Source organism: Cynoglossus semilaevis, chromosome 3, assembly GCF_000523025.1.
Source record: "Cynoglossus semilaevis isolate Cse_v1.0 chromosome 3, Cse_v1.0, whole genome shotgun sequence".
Classification (NCBI taxonomy): domain Eukaryota; kingdom Metazoa; phylum Chordata; class Actinopteri; order Pleuronectiformes; family Cynoglossidae; genus Cynoglossus; species Cynoglossus semilaevis.
The window spans coordinates 7,053,536-7,081,259 of NC_024309.1; the positions used below are offsets into that span (position 1 = coordinate 7,053,536).

At 43.5% G+C, this 27,724-nt stretch overlaps 2 protein-coding genes across 3 annotated transcripts in view; both read right to left on the reverse strand.

Moving 5' to 3' along the window:
- mkxa (mohawk homeobox a) overlaps window positions 1-27,724 on the reverse strand; it is a 1,121,182-nt gene that overhangs the window by 149,665 nt on the left and 943,793 nt on the right. The window lies entirely within an intron of this gene.
- ahrra (aryl-hydrocarbon receptor repressor a) overlaps window positions 4,330-27,724 on the reverse strand; it is a 72,129-nt gene continuing 48,734 nt past the window's right edge. Inside the window, exons 5-10 of the mRNA XM_008307703.3 lie at window positions 15,121-15,239; window positions 11,536-11,625; window positions 8,637-8,781; window positions 8,392-8,525; window positions 7,308-7,516; window positions 4,330-5,857 (exon numbers count right to left, since the gene is read on the reverse strand). Of these exons, the coding sequence (XP_008305925.1) occupies window positions 4,717-5,857; window positions 7,308-7,516; window positions 8,392-8,525; window positions 8,637-8,781; window positions 11,536-11,625; window positions 15,121-15,239 (1,838 nt within the window). The 3' untranslated portion in view covers window positions 4,330-4,716. The remainder of the gene's footprint in view (window positions 5,858-7,307; window positions 7,517-8,391; window positions 8,526-8,636; window positions 8,782-11,535; window positions 11,626-15,120; window positions 15,240-27,724) is intronic.

Below are 27,724 nucleotides of genomic sequence, written 5' to 3' on the forward strand. Positions count from 1 at the left end.
GGGGCGGGGGGGGCAGGGGGATTGCGTGACTGCCTCACATATGCTTAGCAGGGTGTGTGTATATGCGCATGATAATGTGTGTGCGTTTGTGTTACATGCATGTGCGTGTCTGCGTGATGTACCCTGAAGGATTCTCCTCATTGTCCTTGTGGATCTGCAGGGAGGAGAAGTGGACACTGTGGTGTCTGTGTGTGTGCACGAGGGCATCTGCCCGTATGAGCGTGTATTAGTGCATGTGTGTGTGTGTGTGTGTGCGCGACGCACTGACACACACTCTGTACATCGGCGTGACCAATTAGGGCAAATGGTGTGGAGCTGCAAAGAGTGGGGTCTGAACGGTCACGCAAACTTGCATGGTGTAGGATTAAAGGTCTTGGTCTGTACACACACACACACACACATCTCATAGATACAGCTGTCAACAAGCATCAAACACTTTGCTTACTCTACACTTGCCCTGAGCAGTCCCTCCTCTTCCTTGATTGGTTGAACTCCTTTCATTGTTTTCACCATATATTTTTTTTAATCCTAACTTCCAGGTTTCAGTTCTCCACCTTTCCGCCCTCCGTCAGAAGATATCACCACGCATTCTGACAAACATTGAACGTTTAGGGGTCGTTATCATCAGCCTGGAGAGACAGGATGAATTTTTTTTTTTTTTAAATTAGTGTTAAGTTGATAGCAGAAGCAAAACAAAATCTATGTCCAACTAAGCGGGAAAAATATGAGCATTTCAGCTCTCAAATTTAAAGTTTGGAAACTTGACGGAAGTCAACACCTTCTGCCCCTCTGTCCTTTTATTGCCTCTTGCTGTAAAAAAGTATTTATCAATGGTCGTTGACCTGCAGCAAACAGCCATGGGAGAGTCTTAGCAACTTCCTTCCTATGTTAAATACATTATTATTGGATTGCAACAGTGGAAGAAGCAGGATCTTTACACAAATATTGGGGAAAAAAAAAAAAAAAAAAAAAGGAAATAAATGGTTGTTTGCACCTGAAACACTGGCCCTGACCTGCGGCAGCTGCTGTGCAGCAGTATTTATAAACGGATTTCACGGATTCAAAAAGTAACTCTGAGCCCAACAGTTACGGTGACATAGATTTTCTAACATATATTTAATTGTATTTTATCAATTTGTTTTGGTTATTTCTTAGTTTTGTTTCTTTGGTCTTCTAATTATACACTGTAATAACGTCTTCTTTTTGTTTTAACAATGCATACAATAATAAGCTTTTTATTTATCTGTAATATTTATTATATATATATTTTTTAATTAATTAATTTGAACTTTTTACAACGCTTCTTTTTGTTTTTGTTTTAACAATGCATACTAATAATAGGCTTTTTATTTATCTTACATAATTCTAATATATATATATATTTTAATCAATTAATTTGAACTTTTTACAACGCTTCTGTGGATTAAAATCCTCATCCGTGGCTTTATTTTTGTCATTTTTGTTTGAAATTGATTTTTATCGTAACTCGTAATTAATATTGGATTAAATAACAAATTTAGTACGTAATTTTATTTAAAACCAGCTGGTGATCATAATTATCATTTATCTTCACATTTGAGTTTATTTTCTTGTTCCCGTCCAGTATTTCTTATTATTATCTAATTGCTCATTTGTTCTACACTTTATTGTATTATTTAAGTGAGGGAGCATTTAGACTTTACGGTAAAAATTTAGAATAAAAAAAACATCATGGTTCCGTCATCCGAGCTTATATAAATAGTTTCTATCGTAAGCTAATAATTCAAAAAAAGGCTCAAATGAACTAATTTGAAAATAACGACTGTGTTAAATCTAGGGTCCAGGGCCGTCTCTTCTGCCGCCCCCCCGCTCCCCTGCCCTCCCGCCCTCCGCCCGTGTCTCTGCAGGCGGTCAGGCCCACGAGAGCCTTCATCCCACATGGAGGCGAGAGACGACGTGTTTGGTTTCCCAGATATCGTGTGAAGCCCCTGTCACGCTAACGTTACAGCACATTAATCATACAAGCGACGTGGCTGCAGATCCGCTGTAGTCTGTTCTGGGAATTACTTATTAATTGAGACACAAATTTGCAGGGCCAAAACCCACACTTGCTGAATATGAAAAATGTATAAGCTACCGAAGAGACAAATAAGTGCAGGGTGTGGACTTATTTAGTTGCTATTTTTAATTTGAATTTCTAATGGTAACAAAGAAGAACGCCGCGTGTTTTCTTCATAGAAAGAAACGTATTTTAATAGATAAGACCCATTTACAAAAACACATAGAAACACTGGAAGACACTGCATATGTACACGATGTTTGCTACCTCAGCAGCAACTGTCTCCATGAGACAAATATTGACATTTATCAAAAAGAGTGGGGGGGGGGGGGGGGAAAAAAGCCGAGGGGGGGGAAAGCCTTCAAAACTGTAGTTATTTTTTTAATTATACACATCTGCCTCTCACAATAAATACAAGTCCAACACTTATTGAAATGAACACACACGAAGAGAGAGAGAGAGAAAAAAAAAAATTCAAATTAGTGACACCATGCACAGCTGTGCGTGTTGACTTTAAAAAAAAAACAAACAACCTGTCTGGGTCGAATAAACTTCAACTGAACGACTCCCAGTAGTGCAATAACGAAACCACTACAGTAGCGTCACGGACACTGAATCAGTTTGGTGCTTTCATTGATTTGTGCAAAAAAAAAAAAAGGACGAGTGTGGAAACAAGGTCTGGGTGGAAGGAGATGTGTCGCATTTGCACCGAGGCGGGCGGCACGGAGATCAACTGCAGCTGTAAACTGTCCAGCGTGGTCAGATTTGACATGAATGGACATCAATTAATATTCTTTGTACATTCAGCCGAAGCTTGATGTAGCGACGAGTCACTGTGCGTATTGAAGAAATTATAAACAAAATGAAACATTTTAAAAGCAGACTTTTTTTTTTCTTTTTTTTTATTCTTCTCCTTCTATTCAGTCTAACGCGTGCAAACGGACCCTCCGCTGAAACCTAGTTTCGTCACTTGAGTCTCCTTCAATTCAGTCTAACACGTGCCAAACGGACCTTTCGCTGAAACCTAGTTTCGTCACTTGAGTTTTCGGACGCGTCCGGGTTCGATGTTTTCAACAGCATTAATTTAATGTTGACGCCTCACTGACCGTGTCTCTCTGCACCTGAGCCCAGTGGGAAAAACTCTGGTATAAATCCATTTCAATGAGTCAGTAACAAAACACATTTGTACTCTAAGAACCAGCATGGAGGAGTGCGGAAATTTAAAGTTTGCTTCCCGACCCTTTTTGAGTCATATTTTTCACATTAGAAAATTCTGACAACACACCACCAAACGAAAAATGTCCCACGAAGTTTACATAATGAAATGAAACGATCTTTTAGTTTCTGTTTAACCGCAATTCGCTCACTGCGTGAAACCTGGGCCTGTTTAGTTGAACACAACGCTGATGTACTCACAGGAATTGAAGAAAGAAACAGGTGATGATTTTCTTCAACAGCTCTGAGTTAGGTTTTTATGGCCACCAGGTGCCATCATGTCACTGTTGCACTCATGGATCTAAACAAATGATTTGCGTTAAATAAATAATAGTTTTCAGACCAATTAAGTGAAATTGGGTCATTTTCCACGACACGTCGGATGATCTCTCACGGCACAATGGTTGGGGAATCATTGGTCGAGATTTCTTGCATAGTAGTCCCTGTATTTCTTACAACAGACGTGGGCATCGCCCGCCTACAAAACACAGATCGGAGATGTACGTTTTTTGGCTTGTTTGCTTTAAAAAAAACAACAAACACATTGTGTTTATTGCGTTGTGTTTCTTTTACACATTTAATTCCTTTATAAGAACGTTGGAGCAAATTATGTACAGTACCTGAACAACGCAAAGGCAGAATTGCGCCCCCTTGTGTTTATGTGTATGTTTCATGTTTTTGAAAAACCTCTAATTAAAATATAAATTTTCCCCACAATGGAATGACTGGGCTGCAGTAGATTTCAAGTATATTTCCTAAATGTTTTCCCAAAATTTGATAAGGATAATCAAGTGCATAGAAACAAGTATCTTCATTCCCTCCTGTGGGTCGAGCCGCGGTGCTGTAAACTTTGTACGCAGATGCTTTAATTGACTCACGGAAGAATTCGTCACGAGTCGTCGCATATGTGCGGTAACAGATGACGACATTACTTACGTTTTTTGTTTTTTGTTTTTTTTTTCCATTACTTACGTTTTTTGTTTCTTGTTTTTTTCCCCAAAAGTGTCTTTTACACGACTAAGTATTTGTTCCTCCCACAAAAGTCAGGTGAGCACAACACATAAAACAACAACGGTGTTTTTTCTAGACAAAATCTGTCTCGTTGTCACTAAATCCAAAAGTGCTCGGAACCATCTACAAAACATATTCTTTAAAAACGTCTTTTTTTTTTTTTCTTCTTCTCCATAAAGTGGATTTCATTTGTCGATTGATTCTGATTGTCACAACACTAATACAAGATCCTGAGCGTTGTTTGTCACCTCTTCATCAAACTGAGGAGGTTTGTAGACGTCCTGGAAATCCTCGCCCCCCCAAAAAAAAAAGATTGTTTTCGTAACGCTGGTGGCATCCGATGGATGAGAATCGACGGATTACAAGATGTTGAAAGAGACACACGTGACGTTCTCGCGCGCCTCTGTGTGCGGTTTTGGGTTTGAATGTTCGGCTGACCTTCCGTTCACCTTTCACGGCATATAAATATAAGGTGTGGACTTGTGCGCTGCGTTCATGACGCATGGGATAATGTTCCGCGGACCAACCATCATGGACTGGTTCATGTCATGGCCGCCCTCGGACCACGGCGGGGAGTCCATGGGCTCCCTCTTGATGGAGTGGATCAGGCCGTGACCTTTGAACTCGTAAGTGCCGTGTTTGCTGTAGTCGGGGTGCATGTAGGCCTTGTGATGGTCCTGCGCGTAGACGTTGGTGTCCATGAGGTTGACGGACTGGTTGCCGCACAGAGAGTCCGAGTGCGAGAGTCTCTGGGGGCTGAACTGGTCGTTGTCGTTGTTCCCTAAGTCCTTGTCGCACTTCGGCGGACGCGCGACGTGATTGCCGCCGTTGTTCACCGCGTAGTTGTGATAGGTGCCGTTGTTGTACGGCGGACTGATGCCCGCTTTGGCGCGCTGACAGGGCGAGTACTGCGGGTCGTAGAAATCGGCCTCGGCTTTGAGTTGCACGCCCGAGGTGTGGTCGTACATCTCGTGGCCGTAGCGCCGGTCCACGGCGTCCGGGTCGCGGCAATTCCAGGGTCGCCCGTAGGCGTCGCAGCCGTTCTCCGAGTCCGAGTCGTGCTCCACCTTGATCGGGGGCATCTCCGACATCAGATGCCCATCGTAGCACTCGCCGTAGCCGTTCTCGTTTTTCACCAGGTCCACGCAGTAGTTGTCGGGGTCCGCGGGGATCTGGACGTTCCCGTACAGCTTAGACACGAACACCTCGGCGCCTCTGCCGCCGTGACAGCCTGGCGACAGGCGGTACGGCTTCCCGTACTGACCCGCCTTGTTTAAGCGGTTAGGGGGAAAATACCCGACGCCCTGGCCGCCTCTCAGCGGACCTGGGCTTGGGCGCAGAGGCCAGCCGGCTCCGACCCCTGGGCCGAGACCTTTCTGGGGAGCCACGGAGGATTTGCAGTAGTTGAGCGGCTCTTCTTGGTTGTAGTAACCATCGGGGCGGTACTTGAGGTTGTCTTTGGAGAGCGGAGTCCAGGGAGTTTGATGACCCCGCTGGGTGTTGCCAGGAGTCGGACACGAAAGGTGGAGAGGATCTGCAACGTCCCCCATTCCTCCACTGAAAGAGTGCCTCCGGAGGTGTTCCCCTCGCTCACTGCGGGGGTTAGGGAGAGAGAGAGGAAGATTTTTATTTTACGGCACAATTGAAAAGAAGTTCTAATTTGTGTATTTTTAGACAAACGTGGTCTCGATATTTCAGTGGACTGCCCACACACGCTCACAGGAACATAGTCCAACCAAATATTTTGTCAACTGATTGACGACTGACTCATCACGAGAATATCTTGGTTAGGTTCACGTTAGTTCAGGAGAGATTTGTTCCAAAAAAAATGACTCATTTATTCCGATATGTGTCTCATCCTTAAACTGAGAACAGACATCATCCACATCCGAATCCAAGGATCAGTGATGGGCAGATATTCAAGCTAAGAGCGAGCAGGATAGAAAACCGCAGCAGCAAACATGATTCAGCCTTAATGACAAACTGTTTGTCACCGGATTGGTCACGGTTTGACAGTAATGGTTCTGAACTCAGTCAGAGGTTAAGAGTTACGGTTATATATAACATTGCATAATACTGTTTTGAACACATTCAAAATACAGGTGTGAATATTTACAGGTGTATATTCCTTTTTTGTTCGTGAAACGTTTTGGGTGATAATTTATTTGTGGTTTTTTTGCTAAGGATCGTAATGCCAGCTGACTGAAAAAAAAAAAAAAACAACTTTGAGTTTATTTGTGGGTTTTTTTGCTAAGGATCGTAACGTCCGCTGACTAAAAAAAACAAAAAAAATTCTTTGAAAACACTGAAATATATATACAATATACTGAGAATATTTACCTGAAATGGACGTGAGATGCTGTCATATAAACTGTTGTTTCCCAAACACTGGGTCGAGGACCTGTGGTGGGTCGCAAGAGTTTTTTGTTTTTTTTGGGTGGTCTCGCATCGTTTCCCAGGAGTTTATGAATAATTACTGTTGATTTGGGTCGCGAAGGTTTGTGACTCCCCGGAAGAAAAAGTTTGGGGAACACTGATATAAACAATAATAATAAAAAAAAACATATAGAATCGAATGATTGGATGAAGGAAAAAAATACTTGACAGTAATTGACACAGTAGCCTGAATTATTTATTTTATACACTGTACCTTTATCTTATTTGATCATTTATGCCACAGTCAAATAAGGGGCGTTTCTTTACATTTTTAGGTATATTGTAGAATTTTTTTTTTTTTCGACGATTAATTAGGCGCAGACGGACCAATCAGCATACTTAAATGAATCTTAATTTGAGGATTTTTTATATATATATCCAGTGTATATATATATATGTATATATGTATATATATGTATATATGTATATATGTATATATGTATGTATATATACGTATATATATACATATATATATATATATATATATATGTGTGTATATATGTATATATATATATATATATACATACATACATTGTTGAACAAAAGGTGAACAGCAGAGGGTGTACTTGGCCTCTGACACTAGCAGTATCACTTCAGCCTTTCCTACCCATGCTCCATTGCGGAGATGAGGCCTCCTCCCGCACTCTTGCTCTTTCCCCGCATTAACATGTTCTTCATTTTCATCTCCGTGATGGAGGGCAGCAGGAGCGGCACAGCTATGCAGAACAGAGCTAGCTGAGGGGGCAGCAAAGCCCCGGACGCTGTCTTCTTCTTCTGACCGTGGAGGAACTTCAGTCGACCCTGGAACTGCATCGTCTGGGAAGACGGAGAAGGAGAAAATAAGAGTGGTCCACAACAGCACACGTCGCATTCCTTTAGCACGTTTGCTACATGCTAACATTTGCAGCTGTTCTGTGCAGTGGATGCAGAGGTTTTCAGGTGTATTTGTTTGCCTTTGAGGTTTTTTTAAAAAAAAAAATCTTTTAAAGTGAATAAACATCGTTTCGTTCTTTGACTTGTTTGCTTAATTTGTACTGCGCATAAAAAAAAGAATCTGCCCTTCCTGTAGTTTCATTGAGTAATGAGGAAAGCGTCTCTGCAGTAATCACTCACTGCTGTGCTACAAGTGCTTCCAGTTTACGTGTCAGGGAATCGCCTTCTACAGTTTCCCGTCTTCCGTCCGACATCACAGCAAAGAGAGAAGCATTTGGTGACAGTGACCTCTCCTGACCCCAATATAACAGAGGTCAAACTTGTATTCTGGATGCTGTGTCATCACGGCCTTGAGAGGCTACAGACAACTGCAGCAACCGCCCCGAGGAAGGGACCGTGTTTCAATTCAATTCCACTATGTCCAAAAAAAACACATTTTTACAGCTTTGAATAATCGGCCTTGCTTATTATTAAAAGATCAAGGCTGTCAAATGATTACAATTTATTTAATTACAGGATGGCTACGGGTAATTAATCTCAATTAATCATGATTAATTGACACATTCTTGTACGATCGGTATCTGTTGCGCACCTGTTTTTATTTGTGATTAATCCGAATGGTGGAATCAATAATATGGAATGGTCAAAAAATATGCAAAAAAAAAAAAAAAAACCCAAAAAATTCAAAGTGATTGATTTCATTATGTGATTAAAGTGTTGTGACGGAAAATAAAACGTTACTGAGGCTAAATACTCACCAAGAACCCAGAGGTGCTGTCCAAGAGGCACCGTACTCTGGCTATGAAGCATCGGTTCAGAAAGCAGGAGAGCTCTGAAGGAACTCCGCCCACCTCCATGGAGTGAAACTGGCTGCTGACGACGAAGTCCTCTCCTAACGAACAAACCACGAAAGATTTATAATTAATATAATTAACGAACGTTCCTTCAAAGCCAGGAACGACAGCCGCTAATATGGCAACTTCTTTTTAGTCAAAGAACTGACCATTCCCTGCAGGTAGCTGGTTATCCTGGTGCGCCGCCGCCCCCTGGTGCTGGGGAGGACACATGGCCCAGTGAAGCTGGCGTCTGAACTCCTGACGGTCGTCGATGTGGATGTAGTCGAACACGTTCTGGTGCATCACGTCAGTCTGCGAGGGGGAAACAGGGCAAATGCGGTGAACGTGACGCTAACAGCCTTAGAAGGGGAAACAGGGCAAATGCACGGCGGTGAACGTGACGCTAACAGCCTTAGCGTTAGCGCTTAGCACACTGAAGTCCGAACAGCGCCATCAGTGCGGCCTGTCAGTGCTGCTCTTACGCACTCGGGATTCCTTCCTTCCTTCCTTGAGATTCTCGAGTTCCCAGTTCACATGAAGTCACTGGGAGCCCCGCAGAAACGCACCAACACTTACGTACGAGCGCGCACGCGCGCCGTGGGCCCCGCGCGTACACACAGACCGGAGCATTGACTCAGTACTGTAATAAAGATGAAGGACAGCTGCAGGCCAGAAAGGGCAGCTGTGTTTGTCAAACATCGCGTGACACCGGCTCCCGAACAGCAGTCGGGTTCCAGCCCACTCTCATCATGCCTCACTCTCTCTCTCGCCCCCCTCCACCCCCCCACTCCCCTCTGTTTTCCAAGCCTAGCTGTGCTTTCTGTCATTCCATGACAGATTCCTGAGTAAAATGTTTAACCTTCTTCTCTTTTCCCCCCACCCCCTCCTTCGCCCCTCTCCGCACTCTCTCCGTAATTTCCACACTGGTGGCACGCGAGGGTTTTTGATGGCCTGCCTTTGAAAACACAATCAGTTCCCACCGTTTTCAGCCAACGCCATTGGTCGTGCGGTTTGGTTCCCCTACCGGCAGTCAGGCAGACGGATCCAGTGACTATTGTTTATGTAAGTCGTAAAAAAACAAAAACACACACACACAGAGAGGAGAAAATGGAAAATAAGTGATATTTTCGTTGAGCTTCTAAGGTTTAACTGCCTCAGTTAGAACGGGATCAAAGAGCAGCGATGGTTTCCTGCTCTTCTCCCAGGCTTTCTTGTGGTGCTCCTCAGTGAAGTGCTCTCTGGCCTTCTCTTTTACTGTGGTATATTAGGGAAAAGTGTCTCGGACTACAATTGTGGCCAACAAATTATGTGACATGTTGTCCAGGCCTGGGAGAGGAGTAAGCGTTTGGGAAAGTCCAGAAAATTGTTTAATGACAGATGATGATCGATTGTACTTTTTCAAATCCCAACTCAAAATGATGGCATTTATGGTTTGTTTCTTGGAGAGAAAAGAAAAATGAAAATATTTCCGGCTAAATGCTCTGGGTAAAAATGTGTGAAATTGCGTTAGCGGGCTTTTAGAAGGTAGGAAACGGTTATGAACGGATTATCGAAGTATCACGTAGGACACGTCAGGCTCCGCCGACCCTGTGGTTGTTTATCGTAGATCCGTTAAGTGAATTTCCTCATTCTTAGCGGAGATTTCTTTGTTTTCTAGAACCAGAGAAATACGAGACGTCATGGATGATCTGCGTTACACCGTCATCACCTGAGCACTTCCTTCCTCTTCGCCTACAGTGGAGCAACTTTGCTGCTCAACATTATACCTGCAGTGTTACTATAGCGACTGTGACTGTATCGGCCGACCGATATTATCGGCAGATGTTAGCGTAATTACGTAAAATCTGTAGGAATCGTTATCGGTTTTTCCTCCGATAATGAAAACCCGATAACCTAATGCCTGGGTTTTATTAAAATGACGTGTGCCTTAAAAATAGTTTTGGGGAAAAACGGCTGCATATGCTCGTTAGAGTCACTAGATGGCAGCATTGTGGCTCATCTAAATAATCTATTTTAATAATGAGGGGATCGTATGCCCTAAAACAGTGGTTTCTACAGATAAATAAATAAATACCACCAGACCTATATCGGTATCGGTTGATATCGGAATCGAAAATTAACTGTAGGCACAATATCAACATATCGGATATCGCCAAAAGGTTAATATCGGACATCCCTACTTAAAACCTGTTGAATAAGCCACAAGTAGTAACGTTTACGTTCCTTTGTCCCTATGTTCTGGCTCAGGGAATCATTACGACCGTTTTGCTCCTCGTGTCGATTTCACGGTACTTGGTTAGGGACGCTGTCTGATTGAGAGCTAAGTGGTTTCACCGCTTCAGGTTGTCAGGCTAGCATGCGAGCGAGGGATACATTTCGACACCGAAATGCACTTAATTCGCGGGCCAACTTTAGTACTGCGCCACGGGCCAGACTGTGTTGCTAGCTCCATAATTAATGGCGGCCTGCTACCATCCAACTGAGTTACGACGGTTAACACCTTCACAAAGACGCGAGTGTCCGGACACACGATAGTTCGTCCGCGGGTTAAACGACCGCCGTTTTCTCTCTATGGCTCTATAATGAATGTAAAGTGCGTTTTTACGCCATTCGTTAGCCAAACGAAGATTAAAAAAAAGAAGTGGAATTTAAAAAAAGGAGTTTGGGCTGGAATTTATGTCAAATTTTATATGATTCAGGGTCAGAGTAAAATTCTTTCAAGCTGTATGAATGATATAAATTCACGGTCCACCATCTTTTTTGTACCAAGGATCAGCCGTTACTGCAAACTGGTAATATCGGGCCATCGTTGAAGGATTAAATTTTCAAAATAAAACATCTCTTAGACTTTATATGACTGGATTTTTTATCATTAATTTTATTTATTTTATTTTATTAAAACTGAAGTACAATTTATTCACTGTGGTCCGGTACCACATGACCTACGGACCGGCGCTGGTCCCCGGACCAGGGGTTGGAATCCCATGATATAAACAACACAACTAAATGAACAGATTTTTTATATATATATATACATAAATGGAACAATCATTTGGTTTCACTCACCTGATGAAAACCCAGATAATCCACGATGGTGGAGGAGGCGTAGAAGACCATTCCATCGCTGCTCACCACCAGGGCGAAGCCTGTCAGGGACTACACACACACACACACACACACACACACACACAGGAGCAGAGCAACAGAAAGAAGATGTGTGAGTCAAAGCAGGTCAGGCAGAAAATAAACCAGTCTAACAAACACACAACTGTTGACAAACACGACGGGGTTTGCCATCGTCGCCCGTCAAACTCGATTAAACCGAATCCTCCGGAGTCTTCGACGGCAAAGCGTGCATTAAGTCTTTGTTTCTAGAGTCTTTTTTTTCCGAGCAGCAAACAACGATTAAGACTGAAGACATAATCATATGGAACTGGGAGGAGGAATGAAAGGCAGATGGCGGTGAAACGTAGCGATCCAAAGAAAACTTCCAGATTCCTGCAGAGTTTTTACTGAGTTTTTCAGAGAGAGTAGAATTTATACAGCACCCATGGGTTGTTTCTGGTTTGTTTTTTTGTTGTTTTTTAATGCAGTTAAAAGATGACTTACGGACCGATCTGATCCTCTCTTTAAACTTGTATTTTATAACCATTTGGAAACTTTGATAATTGGGTCTGTGCGACTGGTGAAGTGCTTTTGATTTGTGACACTGAACACAGTGATCAAAAGCAGAGAAACTACAAACACAACACACTGGAGGAAATAACGTGTTCGTCCAGCGCTGCTTACGCAGACGGGTGATGATTAAAAAGAAAACTTTAAATAAACACATGAAGGCTGCTGGGACGCACGAGGAGGGACGGACGGACGCTAGGTCAGGAAGAGCAGAGGACGGTCGGGGGGGGGGGGGGGGTGGTTCTTTGTGTCTGCGCGCACGGCTGCAATTGCGTGACAACTGCAAGGTCACTGGACTCGCGTGACGCCGGCTGCCAGAGTCTGTCACCTCCGCTTTACCGCGAGACTGTGCAGGTCTTCCCTGGCGAGCGTGCCCGTGAGTGAGTGAGTGAGTGAGTGAGTGTTCTTAGCCATAACGTAAAAACCCCGTGGCCTTTAAAATGTACACTCATGCTCGGCTGTTTTCCCCTCCGCCCCCCCTTCCCCCCCTCACTCTCGCAGCAGTGATCTAATTGCCTCGGCGATTACTGTAATGCCCCGCTCAAGGTGCACACGATGCGTTGACGTGACTTCGTGGAGCGCAATGAACCCGGACGTGCCTCGGTGTAACGCCGCGACAGGGCAGCAGAGGGCGACCTGACAGAGACGGACATCACTGCTGTCGCAATTGACATTCCCTGCACATAATGATTGAGTGAAAAGATGATGAAAGGTGAGAGGTGTCGAAACACGAGAAAGGATGTCATTAGAGTGTTTCTCAAAGTGTGGGGCGGCCCCCTGCTGGTGGCGTGTTGATGTCACAACTGTATTATAAATGTATTACTTATCATAGATATATATATATCATATTTTATTATAATTTACTATTTAATAAGGGTGTTAGCTCAACAAAAAAAAATTTAATTTTTTTTTAAAGAATGTTGTCAGTTTGAGAACCGCCGCATTACGCTCTCGTCGAGAAGTGGTGAGAAGAATTTTGTCTGTTTGAGAACCGCCGCGTTACGCTCTCGTCGAGAAGTGGTGAGAAAGGAAACCGAAAAAGAGGAAGAAAAGGAAAGGCCAGAAGAGAAGGGGAACAAAACGATGAATAAGAAGAAGACGAGAAAAAAAACAACAACCAAAGGAGCGCAGGAGAAAGAAATGGAAGTGGAAAAAGAGGAACCAGACGATGTTTATAGGCCTGTCACAGCTCAAGTGAAATGTTGACTTAACACATTTGAGTCCATATTGAACATGTTTGTTACTCATGTCTGGCCCCCGAGCTTTTGCTTTTACTTCAGGTTTCCCAGGCAACATTTCAGAAACGTTGAGTCACGTCGGAAGTATTTCAGCAGCGCAGCCGTTCACCGTGTTAACAGCATTCCGCAGCTCTGGCCCTGATTATCCGACTACCGTAGTCCATGTGACGCCCTCACATCCATATGGGGCCCAAGCATTTATACAGCTCAGCGACAGAGAACAGATGATGATTATGATCATTCAAGCGTTTCAACCTCTTCACGTTCCAAAAAAAACCCACAGGTTTTTTTACCTGTAACGCATTCAGCGTCAGACGCTTTTATTTTCTCGGACCCAGTCGGGATCACTGACCTGACATGAAATAAAACTCTAAACACGTTCCTGCACACCTCGGTGGAAAACGAGCGTGACTCATATCGGTGCTTTTCACCGCTGCTGACGAGTCGTGACACTTTCACGTACGCACGATCTGTGGAAGTAACGTTCCTTCCAAAAGGACGGTGGGAACCAACGTGCGCTCCACGCCGTTCCTGCATGTTTTCTCCATTCACCATTTCCCTGCAGTTCCCCACATACTGAAGCCTTTAGGTAATGGAAACAGGCACCTGCTGCTGGCCAGCTCCACTTGCATATCTGCAACTGCAACCAAGGCCCCGGCTCCTAAAACCACCCAAGGGAGACTATAAGCTTTGATTTACAAAATCCTAACAGGCACTTTGCACGCAGGCCCCAAAATAAAATATATGTTCATGGGTTTCAGAGGCATGAAGGGAACCGGGCGGGAGCTGAGAGGGGGCCGGGGCGGGGGTGCACTTTGGTCTCCATACCGTCCATACGTCTGGGTGCGCTTTGGTCTCCATACCGTCCATACGTCTGTATCGGATTAAAGCGCCGGTGATGAACACAGCAGATTTCTGACACTCGCGTCCTGTGCATGGGATAAATGGAGTGATATTTTATTTTATTTGGTCCATTAAATCATCATTAGTGAGACCAGATTTTGTTTCTTTGTTGTTTAAAAATTTTTAAAAAATTTGCTATTTTTATACCATGTAAAATATTGAAGAGTACACTATTTATTATTATTATTATTATTTAATGAAATCGAATTTTACAAAAAATAAAGTGTTTATGTATATTTTTATATGCATTTTTTATTATGTATATAAATATAATATATATATATATTTTATATTTCCAAAATGTATCAAGCGGGCCGGATGGAGCACCCGAGCGGGCCAGTTTTGGCCCGCGAGCCCTATGTTTGACAGCACTGGCGTCTCGAGGAATTTAAACAACAATACGTTCTTTGGCGCGTCAAGATGCATGTGCGTTAGCGTCCGTCAGGACAAACGAACGCCCTTCTTCTCCGCTTTTGCAAATCAGGACGAACATGTGCACACGTCACTATCCGGTGGTCGCAGCCTTTCCAAAGGTCGGAGGTCAAGTGAGAAAACACAGATCTCACGTGCGCTGATTGCCGCTGACGGGCCTGGTGTGTTCTTCTCACTCTCGTTTGCTCACTTTCACACACAATCCACGCACTCAAACACAAAGGCCCGCACGCACACACACACACACACCTCCTCCATCAGCTCTGTCACTACTGTCTCACCCCTATGTCACGCAACACCACGTCTTCACAAAGGAGGTCGGGGTAGAGGGCGGAGGGCACACACACACACACACACATAACAAATAACCTGCAGTACACACAACGACCATATGGTTTCTTACTTCCAGGAGGAGGCTGCTCTCATTGACGGCGGTGCCCAGCGCAGCGCTCTCTTTCCTGGGTTCGGGGTTGGAGGGCGCCGAGTTGATGACGTGTTTCCGGGGAGTCTTTTCATGGCTTGCTATTTGAAAGGGAAAAAAAAAAAAACAGAAAAAAAATATATAGTGAAATATATCAAATGAAAATAATAATAATGTTATATTGCAGCAAATGGAATTTTTTTTTAAATTTTTAAAAAAATACAGCCGGTGTCTGTACAGCTCAGGATGACTAGAGAACGAGGTGTCAGTTTCTACCAAAGGTCCGGGGCCTGCGCTCTCACATGTGGCCGAGTGTCAGTTTCGGGGCCTGCGCTCTCACATGTGGCCGACACATTAGCCTGTATCAGTCTCCCTTAACACTGCGCTAATTCCAGGTATTAGTCTGTGCGGCGGGTCTGTCTAACAAGACCAAACAGTGCAGGATTTCTCCGCTTTACGGGATTGCTCTCACACGATACGGGTCCACGGACAGTTCACCAGGTTCACTAACTGAGGGCTAACTGGACATCAGCGATCGATGGCCGATCACCGAGGGTGAAAAAATACAGAGAAGACAACAAAAAATTTTTCGATCAAGTACAACAGTGAACTCAATCGTTCACATCTACACAATCAATAATTTCCCGTCTTCACTTGTGTTTCTCTCCCAAACGACACGCCTGAACCTGAACTAAAATCTCAAACAGAAAAAAAAGAAACCGCCCGAAAATCGACGGCCGCGCCACTCCCGCGTCGAAGAGGAGAGGCCTACGCAACCGCCGCGTACCGGGGGGGGGGAGGGGGGGGGATGGTGTGTAACGCACGCAATTAGCCTATAAGACCGTGGCGTGCAGAAGTGTCACATGTGCAGTGGTGATGTGTATGTTGCGTGTTCGAGGCCTGTTTGCGTGTTTCTCGTATGGGTGTGCTGTCAGGGGGCATGTGGCTCACTCCAAGAGATCAGCCCTTCGCTCCATCACTCATTGTAGCAGGAGCAGATTAGTCACGCAACGCACACACACACACACACACACACACCGAAGCCTCATTATGAAAAAAAAAAAATTTAAATACGTATGTATGTATGTATGAATCTTGCGATCTTGCCACGTACAGACCCCACCTCCACCAACTAACCCCATTACGGCTTCAGTTCCTCCCCCTTCAACCTTCCACCGTCTTCTGACCTCCCCCGCCCCCACGACCTCCCTCCCCAACCCATCCACCCCTCATTTGAGCCTCCTCCTCCTCCTCCTCCTCCTCCTGCGACCGTTCTTTGTTCAGATTTCGCCATCGCGGGCCGTTGATTGCCGATTTCGTGACGTTAGGGGGAGCCTGCGTCACTCTTAACTCCACGCCGCGGCACGCTACGCTAATGCGCTTATTCGCCCCCCGTTTGGACCGTGCATTTAATCTGTCAAAAATCACACTTAATCATTTCATTCAACCCCCCCCCAGGGCCCGCGGGCCCTTGGGGGCGCCACGCGAGGGGAACACGGCAAAAAAAAAAAAAAAGAAAAAAAAAGAAAAAAAAAACGCTGACAGGTCGTTTTCAAGTATTTTGTCATCGGCCTCTTTTGGTGCAAACAAATACCAACGCAGCAAATTATTCCTTTCCGTCACCGAAAACCGTCCAGCCGCTGGAAAGCGTGGCGGGAGGAAATGAATCTAATAAGTCGCGTTAGTTTCTTCCCTCGTCACCTGGTGTATTTTTGTTTTTTCGCTCTTACGGCACTTTTTTGGAGAGGATGCAGCGCCAGGAAAGACAAACACACAGGATGATTAATTATCGACACCGCCGCTTCCTCTGCCAACAATACCGCCTTTATTCATCACCACTTATGTCTTGGGGTTTGCTTTTCCTAGCCTCTTTACCCCCCCCCCCCACCCCCCTCCCCCCTGGTCTTTCAAGGAAAACAGTGGGTAATGGTGTGGCGTTTACGGTTCTCCGAGACGACAGAGTTTTAAGTAATTTGTGAAAAGTACCGCGAGGGGATGGAGAAGCTGCCAAGGGTGGGGCTCAAAGAGTCGGTCTTCTTTGGTCTGTACTTCTTTCCACTTCCACTGAGTACACACAACGTATGTTTTCCGACCACCCAGTGGATATTACTACATCGGTATGCGCAATTACAGCGTGTCATCTGGGTCGGTGAACACCTTGGATGAGTGACGACACGGGATTAACGCGATGCGTTTAAGGAGCAGAAACAGACAGGAAGACAAGGGAGACAAGTGGCGTCTGTGAAGCTACACACTGTAGTCAGAGTTTTACTGAAGAATTTACTAGAAAATTAATTAAAAACTTTAAATAAATTTGGGATTACGTAACAAGATTATAACAATTCTGAGGTGAAACTATTGGTATAAAGTTTCCAAAAAATAAATAAAAATTTTTTTTTTTTTTCATTTCTTGAAGACTTAGCCAACTTAGCCAATCAGGTGTCATCTTCAGCCTATGTATTTCGTTTGCTTGTTATTGTTTTCTCGTGGAAGCCAATTCACCGAAGCTTATACCGTGGACCCATTCGCCGCAATGACAGGAGAGGGAGGGAGCTACGTGCTAAAATGTTAGCATGTAGCAAAGAAGACGACGCACGAAAAGCAGGAATACAGTCTTCTACAAGGAAGAGAGTGGTGAGGGTTGGGGTGGGGGACGGGGGGGAGGGGGTCGGTTCATTGAATCCTCAGTGGACTCATAGTGTCACTGACGGACTTATAATGTGGACATAATGGACCTAAAACACAAAGAAATGTCTCACAAAATGACGGCTGACGCGGGGGATGAATATTTCAATGGGACGTTGTTGTGCATTAGGGGCATTAGATCGCACGATGTCTCGGCATGACATCGCCCCTGAGGATTGTCACACGACTCCAACCGTTTTTACGATGCGCGAGTACCGGGGTATAATACAGGTATAGCATGCATCCCGAACGGAAGAGTACTACAGCAAGTACTAGAGCTAGTGCTCTTAACAGAGTGACAGGAAATAAGGTACGGGTAAATGAGCAAACATGGCTGCTGCTCTTGAACACACACACACACACACACACACACGGAGCTGGAAAGGTATGTGTAAAAGCCATAGACTACAACATTGTTTCCCAAAAACTGGGTCGCGGCCCTCAGGTGGGTCGCAAGAATTTTTTTTTGGGGGGTCGTAGTGACATCGTGTTTCCCAGAAGTTTACGAATAATGTCACAAATGAAAGTTTGTGACTTTTGCGAAAGTTTGCGAAACACTGGTCTACAAGGCTATCAATATACTATAATATGTATTTGGAATGTTTAGTAAAATGTTTAGTATAGCTATATATATATAGATCTATATCTGTATATATATACAATGTATATATATCTATACATGTATTTTATGTATAGCATTATGCTTTACTATTGTATTAAAAGTATTATTATTAGTATACATATTAAAGCATGTATAAGTATAATGTAAGTATAATGTATGTATGTAATGTATAATGTATATATGACGTATAATGTATATATATGTAAAGCATAATGTATAAGCATTATGCTTTACTTTATTATTGTATATATACATGTAAACATACATTGTATATTATACATATATAGATTCAATACAGATATTTTCTATCCACGTTACATGGGGTTCACTTGACTGCCATCTTTTGGCAGCTTGTCCTCTCTGTGCCTGTCTGCTTTTTTTTTTTTTTTTTTGGAGGAATGCTGTAGACCTGTATGCAAACACAGCTCAGCTCAGCTCTTCTCCGTCCCCTCCCTCCCTCCCTCCCTCCCCTCCCCGCCTCTCCCACAAGGCTTGCGTGAGTAGAGGAAATTCTGTGTGTGTGTGTGTGTGTGAACTTGTATTTCTTACATAGTCAGGACCATTCCTGGCATTGTTGCTGGTCTTCTTAGGACCCGCGCTCCACATGTAGAACAACCCTTTTCTACCGAAACACAACCCTGTTTCTCTGGTTAGCTCGGGTTAACCTTTTTGGTTAGAAAGAATTAAATAGTAAATAATAATGCAAAAAAAAAAAAAAAAAAAGTCCCAGTAAGAATAGATGAACAAGTCTATGTGTGTGTGTGTGTGTGTGTTTGAGGTCGGGTTGGCTCCCAGCCACCTCCTTTGCCTATTCCCGCCCTCTTCCCTCAGCGTTTGCCTTCTTCTTCTCCTTTTCCTCTCTCTCCTCCACAGGCACAGGAAATCCACAGTGGAGCGGGCAACACACACACACAGAGAGAGAGAGAGAGAGAGAGAGGCTGGCTGATCAAGGGCTGGTTGTCACGCGAGCGAGCCGTCTGTCAATCCTCCCCCCCTTCCTCTTGACAGGCTGCTGGCCGACCGCCAAGGCCTTGCGTGCAAGCCGGCGAGCCACAATAGCCCATAAAGAATTTCATAATAGCAACAGCTGTTAAATATTGATGACGGCTGGCAGGAGCTCAATGGTGCTGCGCAAAAAAGGTTAAGCCTGCGCTGTAATGGAAGCTAATACCTCATTATGCTGCAGATCAAGAAGACGTCCAGCCCTGGCCTGGTCCAAAGTCAGGCAAAGTCTTTGTCTCGTGTTTTTTTAAAAAAGAGAGACGCTCCTTAAACGAGGATTTTAGTTTTTGTTTTTTGGGGTTTTTTTTTTTTATTTGACTATGGAAATTATTATCTGGGTTTTTCTTTTTTTTAAAAAAGGGAAATCATGGGTTAAATAGTTTTTTAAAGATAAGACTACAAAGATATTTTTTTTAATTTTTTTTTTTTTTAATTGGCTGTGCTTAACTGCAGATACCCTGCCCTCTGTTTCTATTTTCTCCTTCCTCCACCAACAGGTAGGAATATCTGTAGCCTGTACTGTGCTATAGTACTCATCACAGTACCTGGGATATCACTAGTTGGAAAACTATACAATTTTCAAGTTTCCAATCAGAAGAAATAGTTTAGACCAGCGGTGTCAAACATACGGCCCGTGGGCCAAATTCGGGCACTTAAGGGTTAAATCCGGCCCGCTTGTTGAATTAAAAAAAAAAAAAAATTCATCTCGTGTTTTTAAAAAGCAGAAATATGCGAGACGCTCCTTAAACGAGGATTTTAGTTTAGCTTTTTTTTTTTTTTTTTTTTTTAAACTCCCCTCACCCCGCCTGCGCAAACCTTACAGGATCGCGAGTCATAACCTCACCATTAGCGCTTCGGATGAGAATGTTTTCGTTTTACTGGTCATAATCAGGATTTAATTTCCAGGTGTATGAGTCCAGATTTTTTTTTTTTTTTTAATATCCTGGTACGAAAAACAACTTCTACATCAATTACATTTGACGGACTGGGAAATTAGGAATACTCATCTTTCAGGGGAAAAAACCTTGGTGGAGTGAGTTTTTTTTTTTTTTTTTTGCATGTCCACGGGACATGTGAGACTCAGGAAAAAACACTGAACAGAACATAAACAAAGCCCTGGCTTTCCCGGTTTCAATACTGAAGAGACGGGGAAGTGATATTATGATTAAGCAAAAGGAGGGAAGGAGGAGGGGGGGGGGGGGCCACAGAACGAAGGTCCGCGTGTAAACTCGATTGTTTCCACTTCTCTGTTTTGGTTGGCAGGCAGTCGCGCTCGTCACCACGTCGTACACGGGTAGACGTCTCCCCACGCGACGCCCTCGGGCGGAGCAGTCCCGTACGGCAACATGCCCGACGACCGCCCGGTGCCAGGCACCGATACCGTAGCATCGTCGCATTGAAGTAATTAGGGGGTCGTCTACGAACGGGCGACGCGATCGCATGCGCAGCACGTGTTCTGTGTTTTCTGGGAAATGTTTATTGTCTGGTAAAAAAAAAAAAAAAAAAGGAAAGCAGGAAAAGCTGGAGCTTTATTTACGCATGCAATAATAATCATTTAAAAAAAGAATACAGGATACAAGAGCTAAAAAAAAAAAAAAAAAAAAAAAAGAACCAACCCTAGACTTTTACTCTCACTGCACACACACACACACACAGAGGCAGCAGTCAGGCATGTGTTGCGTGACACGAGCCAGTTATGCAGGACAGCTTACTTACTATTTCACTGTACCCAAATGAATGCAATAGTGTATTTTCCAATTACATACAACAAGACGTTTACGGTTTTTTTTTTTTCTTACTTGCCGTTGCCAGGGATCTGTCTTCTTTTGCCGACCAAACATTAGCCTTGGCCTGCAGTCTATTTCGGGTGGGGGGAGGGGGTTGGATTTAGGGTACGGACTTCGACGTCCAACCAAGGTAAACAGTTAAAAAAAAAAAACAACTCCTGTAAAACTGAAGGACGACCTAATAAAGGAACGTGTTTACTGTTCACCTCGGAGATCCACTTTGGAGCTGTCAAAAACATTAGCGTCAGCCCGTGTGAAGAATGCGCGCCGGTTTTGCACGGCAGCGCCATAAATAACTTTTCCTTGAATTCTTGCTCTGATGAGAATAGCCGCAGCTTGTTGCTCTCTCTCGAGGAGCGGACGGTTAATAAAAGTTGCATTCAGGAACCCCCACCTGGCCACAATAACACACACATGCCGGCTATATTTGTCCTCTGTTTTCACGTGCAGACTGGGTTTCAAAAGGCTGAATATAAATAAAAACGACTCGATGCGCCGGTTCGTGTGAAGCCCATCCTCAGGATGCCGGGGTTTAATCGGGGGAAAAATTTGACTTTAAAAAAAAAAACAAAAAAAAAAAAAAAACTCCCATGTTTGATAAACAAACAAAGGCGTCGAGTTTAAAGCTACATTTTATTTGACTAAGGAAATGATCTCGTTTTTTTCTTTTTTTTTTAAAAGGGAAATCATGGGTTAAATACTTTATCAAAGATAAGACTACAAAGATATTATTTTAGAATTTAATTACATAACTAAATACAAATTTTTTTTATTTTTTTTTAATTCGCTGTGCTTAACTGCAGATACACTGCCCTCTGTTTCTATTTTCTCCTTCCTCCGTCTTTTAAAACCGGTGGGAATATCTGTAGCCTGTACTGTGCTATAGTACTCGTCACAGTACCTGGTATATCATTAGTTGGAAAACTATACAATTTTCAAGTTTCCAATCAGAAGAAATCATTTGAACCAGTGGTGTCAAAGATACGGCCCGTGGGCCAAAATGGGCCACTGAAGGGTTAAATCCGGGCCGCTTGTTGAATTTTAAAAAGATGAAAAGATGCACAAATACTTCATATTCTTGATGTTTTTTTTCAAATAATACTTCATTAAATATGAATATTTACTAACATACCTGCACTTCTTTGCATGAAAACAAAGGGAGGAAAAACCTGCACTTCTTTCCATGAAAACAAAGGGGGGAAAAACATGGCGTTATCGTTGTTTCTAGGTAATTATGTTATGGTCGTACTGGTCTGACCCACTTGATTAGACGACAATCTGTACAGGAAACTCCTCGCACGGTTGTCCAACACTGCATAAAACCTGCGGTGAAAACAAAACTCACTATAAGATTCACGCAGTTATCGCCGTTGACGTCCGTAAACTGTTTACGGCAGCGTTGTTGTTGTTGTTGTTGTTACAGAAAAACCTGCCTGCTAACAAGTGCTCGAAAAAAAAGGGGGAAACAAGCAACTCAGGGAGTAATTATTAGGTTTTTCCTCTTTACATCTTGTGCCAGATCGAGGGGGCGAGAAGCGCAGACAGACAGAGAGAGGAAAAGCAGAGGTAACAATGAACTCAACCGCACGTTGCGTGCCAACGAGTGTCACTTGGCATTATTTCAAATAACAGGGAGAGAGAGAGAGAGAGAGAGAGAAGCGCGGCAAGCCTGAGATTATCTCCTCTCACATTTTCCTCCCTGTTGGCCTATCATGACTAACCGTCACTTGTTTTGTGGTCAGTGTAAACAGAACAATGAATAGGTGTCCTGGAAAAGAGCCACACCTTTTTTTTGTTTATAAGAAGTCGTTTTCACCATTCCTTTTTTTTTTTTTTTTTTTTTCACGCGCGCTGCCTCTCAATAACAAGAAGGTAATCTGTTAAAAAGATTATGGTGCCGTTTCGGCTCATTGAGGCAAATAATAATGGGCAGATGGTTCCTGGGGCTGAATCCATATGGGCGGGAAACTACACTAATGCTGCCGTAGCACGCGATGATGAACAAACGCTAACCGTTAGGACTGAGAAGGAGGTGTTTTGCAAGTTCTGCGAGTTGTTTCGTTTTTCGGTGACTTTCTTTTACCCGTGTTTGTGGGCGAAGGTAAAATGAGTGCAACTGCAAACACTGAGCATGAAGGAACGCAACAATACTTTGACCGCAAACGTAAAAGTACAACAATAACAATCATGATAAGATCTATATTTCACCAAGGGGGGGCGCCAAATCAGCCAAATTGTAAATGGAAGACTGTATAGATGTTACTCCTCCATAACATTTAATAATTTTTTTTTTGCAATTTATTAATAGTTATAATTAACTTTTTTTTATTAAAAGTTATAAATGTGGTTCATTATATAAAAAAAAACTTTTAATTTATCAGGTTAAAAAACTCTGCTGCATGGACTTTTTTTAAGCTCCCGCGGGCCGTAAAAAATGATTTTAGCGGGCCATATTTGGTCCCCGGGCCTTGAGTTTGACACATCTATATAATAAAGCATATGATTCTGTAACGTACGTGTGACAACATGTATATGTCGCTGCATTTTTAACTGTTTTTCAGCCAGTGAAATAGCGAGGACTTTTTGTCAACTGATGAAACGACACCCTTTATGGATGGGTACACACACACACACACACACACACACAGACACACACACAGGAGCAGGCACGGTGCCCACCAATGTGTAATTAAATGAGTGTGAGGTGGTTAATGTGTCCAGAGATGTGCGGGATCCAGTGATAGACACCGCCAGGGCCATGCTTTATGCATGAGAGCCATTAAGGTGTCAGTCAACGTCCCGGCGTCAGAGGTGAGCTTGTGTGTGTGTCCGTTGTGTGTGTGTGCGCGCCCCGAAGCGTGTACTGTACGCTTGCGCACAGCGAGTGTGAGATCTTGTCTCTCCGTTCAGGTGCAATCTGTGATGCAGGTAATTTAGAGCAACGGTACGTCCGCCGTTTCTGCTCCCTCCGGCCTTTCAGAATAAAAGCCTGCCTCACATTTAGTAGTGTTTAAAAGACAATTTCTCATTAACCATAATATTAAACTGCAGCTTTTTTTTTTTTTAATGTTCCAACTGACAATCTTGTCTCACGCAGTCAGGGCGATTTTACTGTTGAGTTCGCTTATTCCAGTACTTCTCAAATAGTGGGGCGGGGACCCCCGAGGGGGCCGCGGTGAGGTGCAAGAAGGGCCATGAGGGGCTTCCAAGGGAATATGGCATGCTGGGTATAAGTGTACCACTGCTGTAATGCTTGAATGATAACATGCCAACAGCCACTAGGTGGCAGCAACTCATAACAGTGTAGATAAAAATCTAATAATAATATGTCATCAAGTTCTCAATAGTGTTTCAATATGTGGGTGGGGGGGGTCGAAAGGGTGTGGGCACTGACTTCTTGGCGCATCTCTTTTTTTTTTTACGATCTGATTATCTTCCTCCTAACATCCCGAGCCAGGGCTGCAGGAAAATAAGGCACCAGTGTTGCAGGCAAACAGTGGATACATCCCAGAGGCATTGAATTAGCCGTCACATCAAAGCGCCGTTTACACAAATGTCAATATTATCTCCAAGTTTCACTTGTTTGAGAATGTAACGCAGCAATTACTGTGACGGTATTTAAATGTGGCTGATTTAATCGTTTGCTCACATCTAGCAGTGCATCCGAGTAGAATTGTTAATTTAAAGCTATCCAAGGTCACGCACTTGACACAACGAACCTTTCGTGTAGCCCTCTTCTCTTTGAAGCGGATTCCAAAAAAAAAAAAAATTGGGCGTTGGATGGTTATTCGTGATTGGTCGTTAATAATTATCATATTCCAATTCTAGTCACCTGACGTTGAGCGTGTAACAGCATTGTGCGCTCACTCCGCTGATAGATTTCCTACAGTTAAATTGCTTAAGAAACCTCCAATATATCATCGTGCCTATAGTATCGCAATATATTGCAATATATATAGTATTGCGATATCGTGATACGTATCGTATCGCCAGATTCTTGCCAATACAGAGCCCTAGCCCTGACGGTGATGGATTGATGAAACAAGCTAGCTAAAACACTACGACAATACGCATCGCTCCGATGCTAAAGCAAAAGACAAATGTGGAAACGTTTTGGTTTTTTTTTACAGAGAGCACCGCAGGCTAAGTACTTTTATGTAAATACTCGGTAACGTGGTCACTCGGCCGTCGGGTAATTGGATTTGTGGGTATTTACGTTACTTTATCTAGGAGGCGGATAAAAGGCACGATGATGATTATGTACATGTGATATTCGTTATAAAAATGGAGATGGAAGCAAACAGACCCAAATACACGTACAGTATCTGCCGAGTTTAATGTTGACACGTGAAGCCCTGATGTAAAATATATATATATAGACCTGAACGCCGTAGGACTCAGCCAAGTGTTGACACTGCGACAGTCTGGAGGCTCCAGCCAAAATTCTCATGTGTGCTCAACGTGAAACTAAATTTCCTGACACGCTTCAGGAACACCCTTTGCGATTATCGCCTTTGATGCTAATGAACGTCAGCAAACCAGCGATCGGCCTTAGCAGCTCGTAAAGCTCAGCTGAGTACAGCTGAGGCGTGTGGGCAGCACCACTGGACCACAGCCCACATCCAACATATTTGATATTTCTCCGTAGATGGATGGATGGATGGATGGATGGATAAATAGATGGATGGATGGATGGATGGATGGATGGAGGGAAGGATGGATGGATGGATGGATGGATGGACAGATAGATAGATGGATGGATGGATAAATAGATGGATGGATGGATGGATGGATGGATAAATAGATGGATGGATAGATAGATGATGGATGGATGGACAGATAGATGATGGATGGATGGATGGATGGATGGATAGATAACGGATGGATGGACAGATAGATAGATAGATAGATGGATGGATGGATGGATAGATAGATGATGGATGGATGGATGATGGATGGATAAATAGATGGATGGATAGATAGATGATGGATGGATGGACAGATAGATGATGGATGGATGGATGGATGGATGGATGATGGATGGATGGATGGATAAATAGATGGATGGATAGATAGATGATGGATGGATGGATGATGGATGGATAAATAGATGGATGGATAGATAGATGATGGATGGATGGACAGATAGATGATGGATGGATGGATGGATGGATGGATGATGGATGGATGGATGGATGGACAGATAGATAGATGGATGGATGGATAAATAGATGGATGGATGGACAGATGGATGGATGGATGGATGGATGGATAGATAACAGATGGTTAAAAAAACTTCACCAGGTTAAAAACGCTACATGCTGCTCCCACTGGACCATACAAAAAACTTGCATTCACCAGGTTAAAAACTCTACATGCTGCTCCCACTGGACCATACAAAATGACTTGGCGGGCCACATTCGGCCCTCGACCCCCGACTTTGACACAAATGGGAATGACCTGTGGCCGGCAGCATTTGTGGTGGTTTAGTTCAGTCTGACCACGATTCGTAACTCTTTCACCGAAAATCACCGACCAAATATTTACATACATAAACGAGGTTCCCTCCTGTTTTGTTTTGTTTTTTGTTTTTTTTTTGCGACACAAAAAGACAACATGTATAATTGATGCGAAAGCAGCAGCTCGGAAAGAACATCTGAGTTGGGACGTATTTCCACAGCAGCTCCTCTGCATGTCACGCTGCCGACCGGTCCTCTGCTCTTGTTCTCCCTGCAGCTGAGGTCTGATTTATGAGCGAGACCACATAAATTCCTCTGCAATAGCTTCAGGATGTCTCCGGAGTTAGAGTGATATCTCCGATTTGGGAAAGTATTAGCAGCTCAAAACACACTGTGGTGTCACTGCCTGCAGCTCACGCGATGCAGAGCCTGCTTTTTTTTTTCTTTTTTTTTTCCCCCTCTCTGTCTTCTCAATGAATGTTTCGTTAAAAAAAAAAAAAACGGTTTGTTTTCCTGCTCTGTCTCTCGTTGGTTTTATCGTCCCATGTGTTATGAAGACTTTCAACAAGTGTCAGTTAAACAGACATGACGGGGACCAGATTCACAGGAATGATATTGTTTGGGCCCGAAACTCTGGCATTTAAATACCAAGTTGAAGTAAAGGTCCATTTCTCTTTTTTTTTCTTTTTTTTCGAGGGACATACCAGCGTCGTCCACACCCAATAACGGTACTGCAAATGTTCCTGCAGTACTGTGACAGAAGACGAGGGGGGCGACCTGTGGAGGTCAGTGATGGTGATGGTGAAGAGTGTGTGTAGCAGTGAACCCTGAAAGGTCACATCGTTGGCCCAGAGGTCAAGTCAAAAGGATGGATGGATGTATAGACAGATAGATGGGTGGATGGATGGGGAATATCTACTATATCAGAATATACTCCGATGTACTGGATATATATATATATATATATATTATATTTAGTATATTTAGTATATATAGAATAGAGATATATCAGATGTGTACTCTCTGGGGGG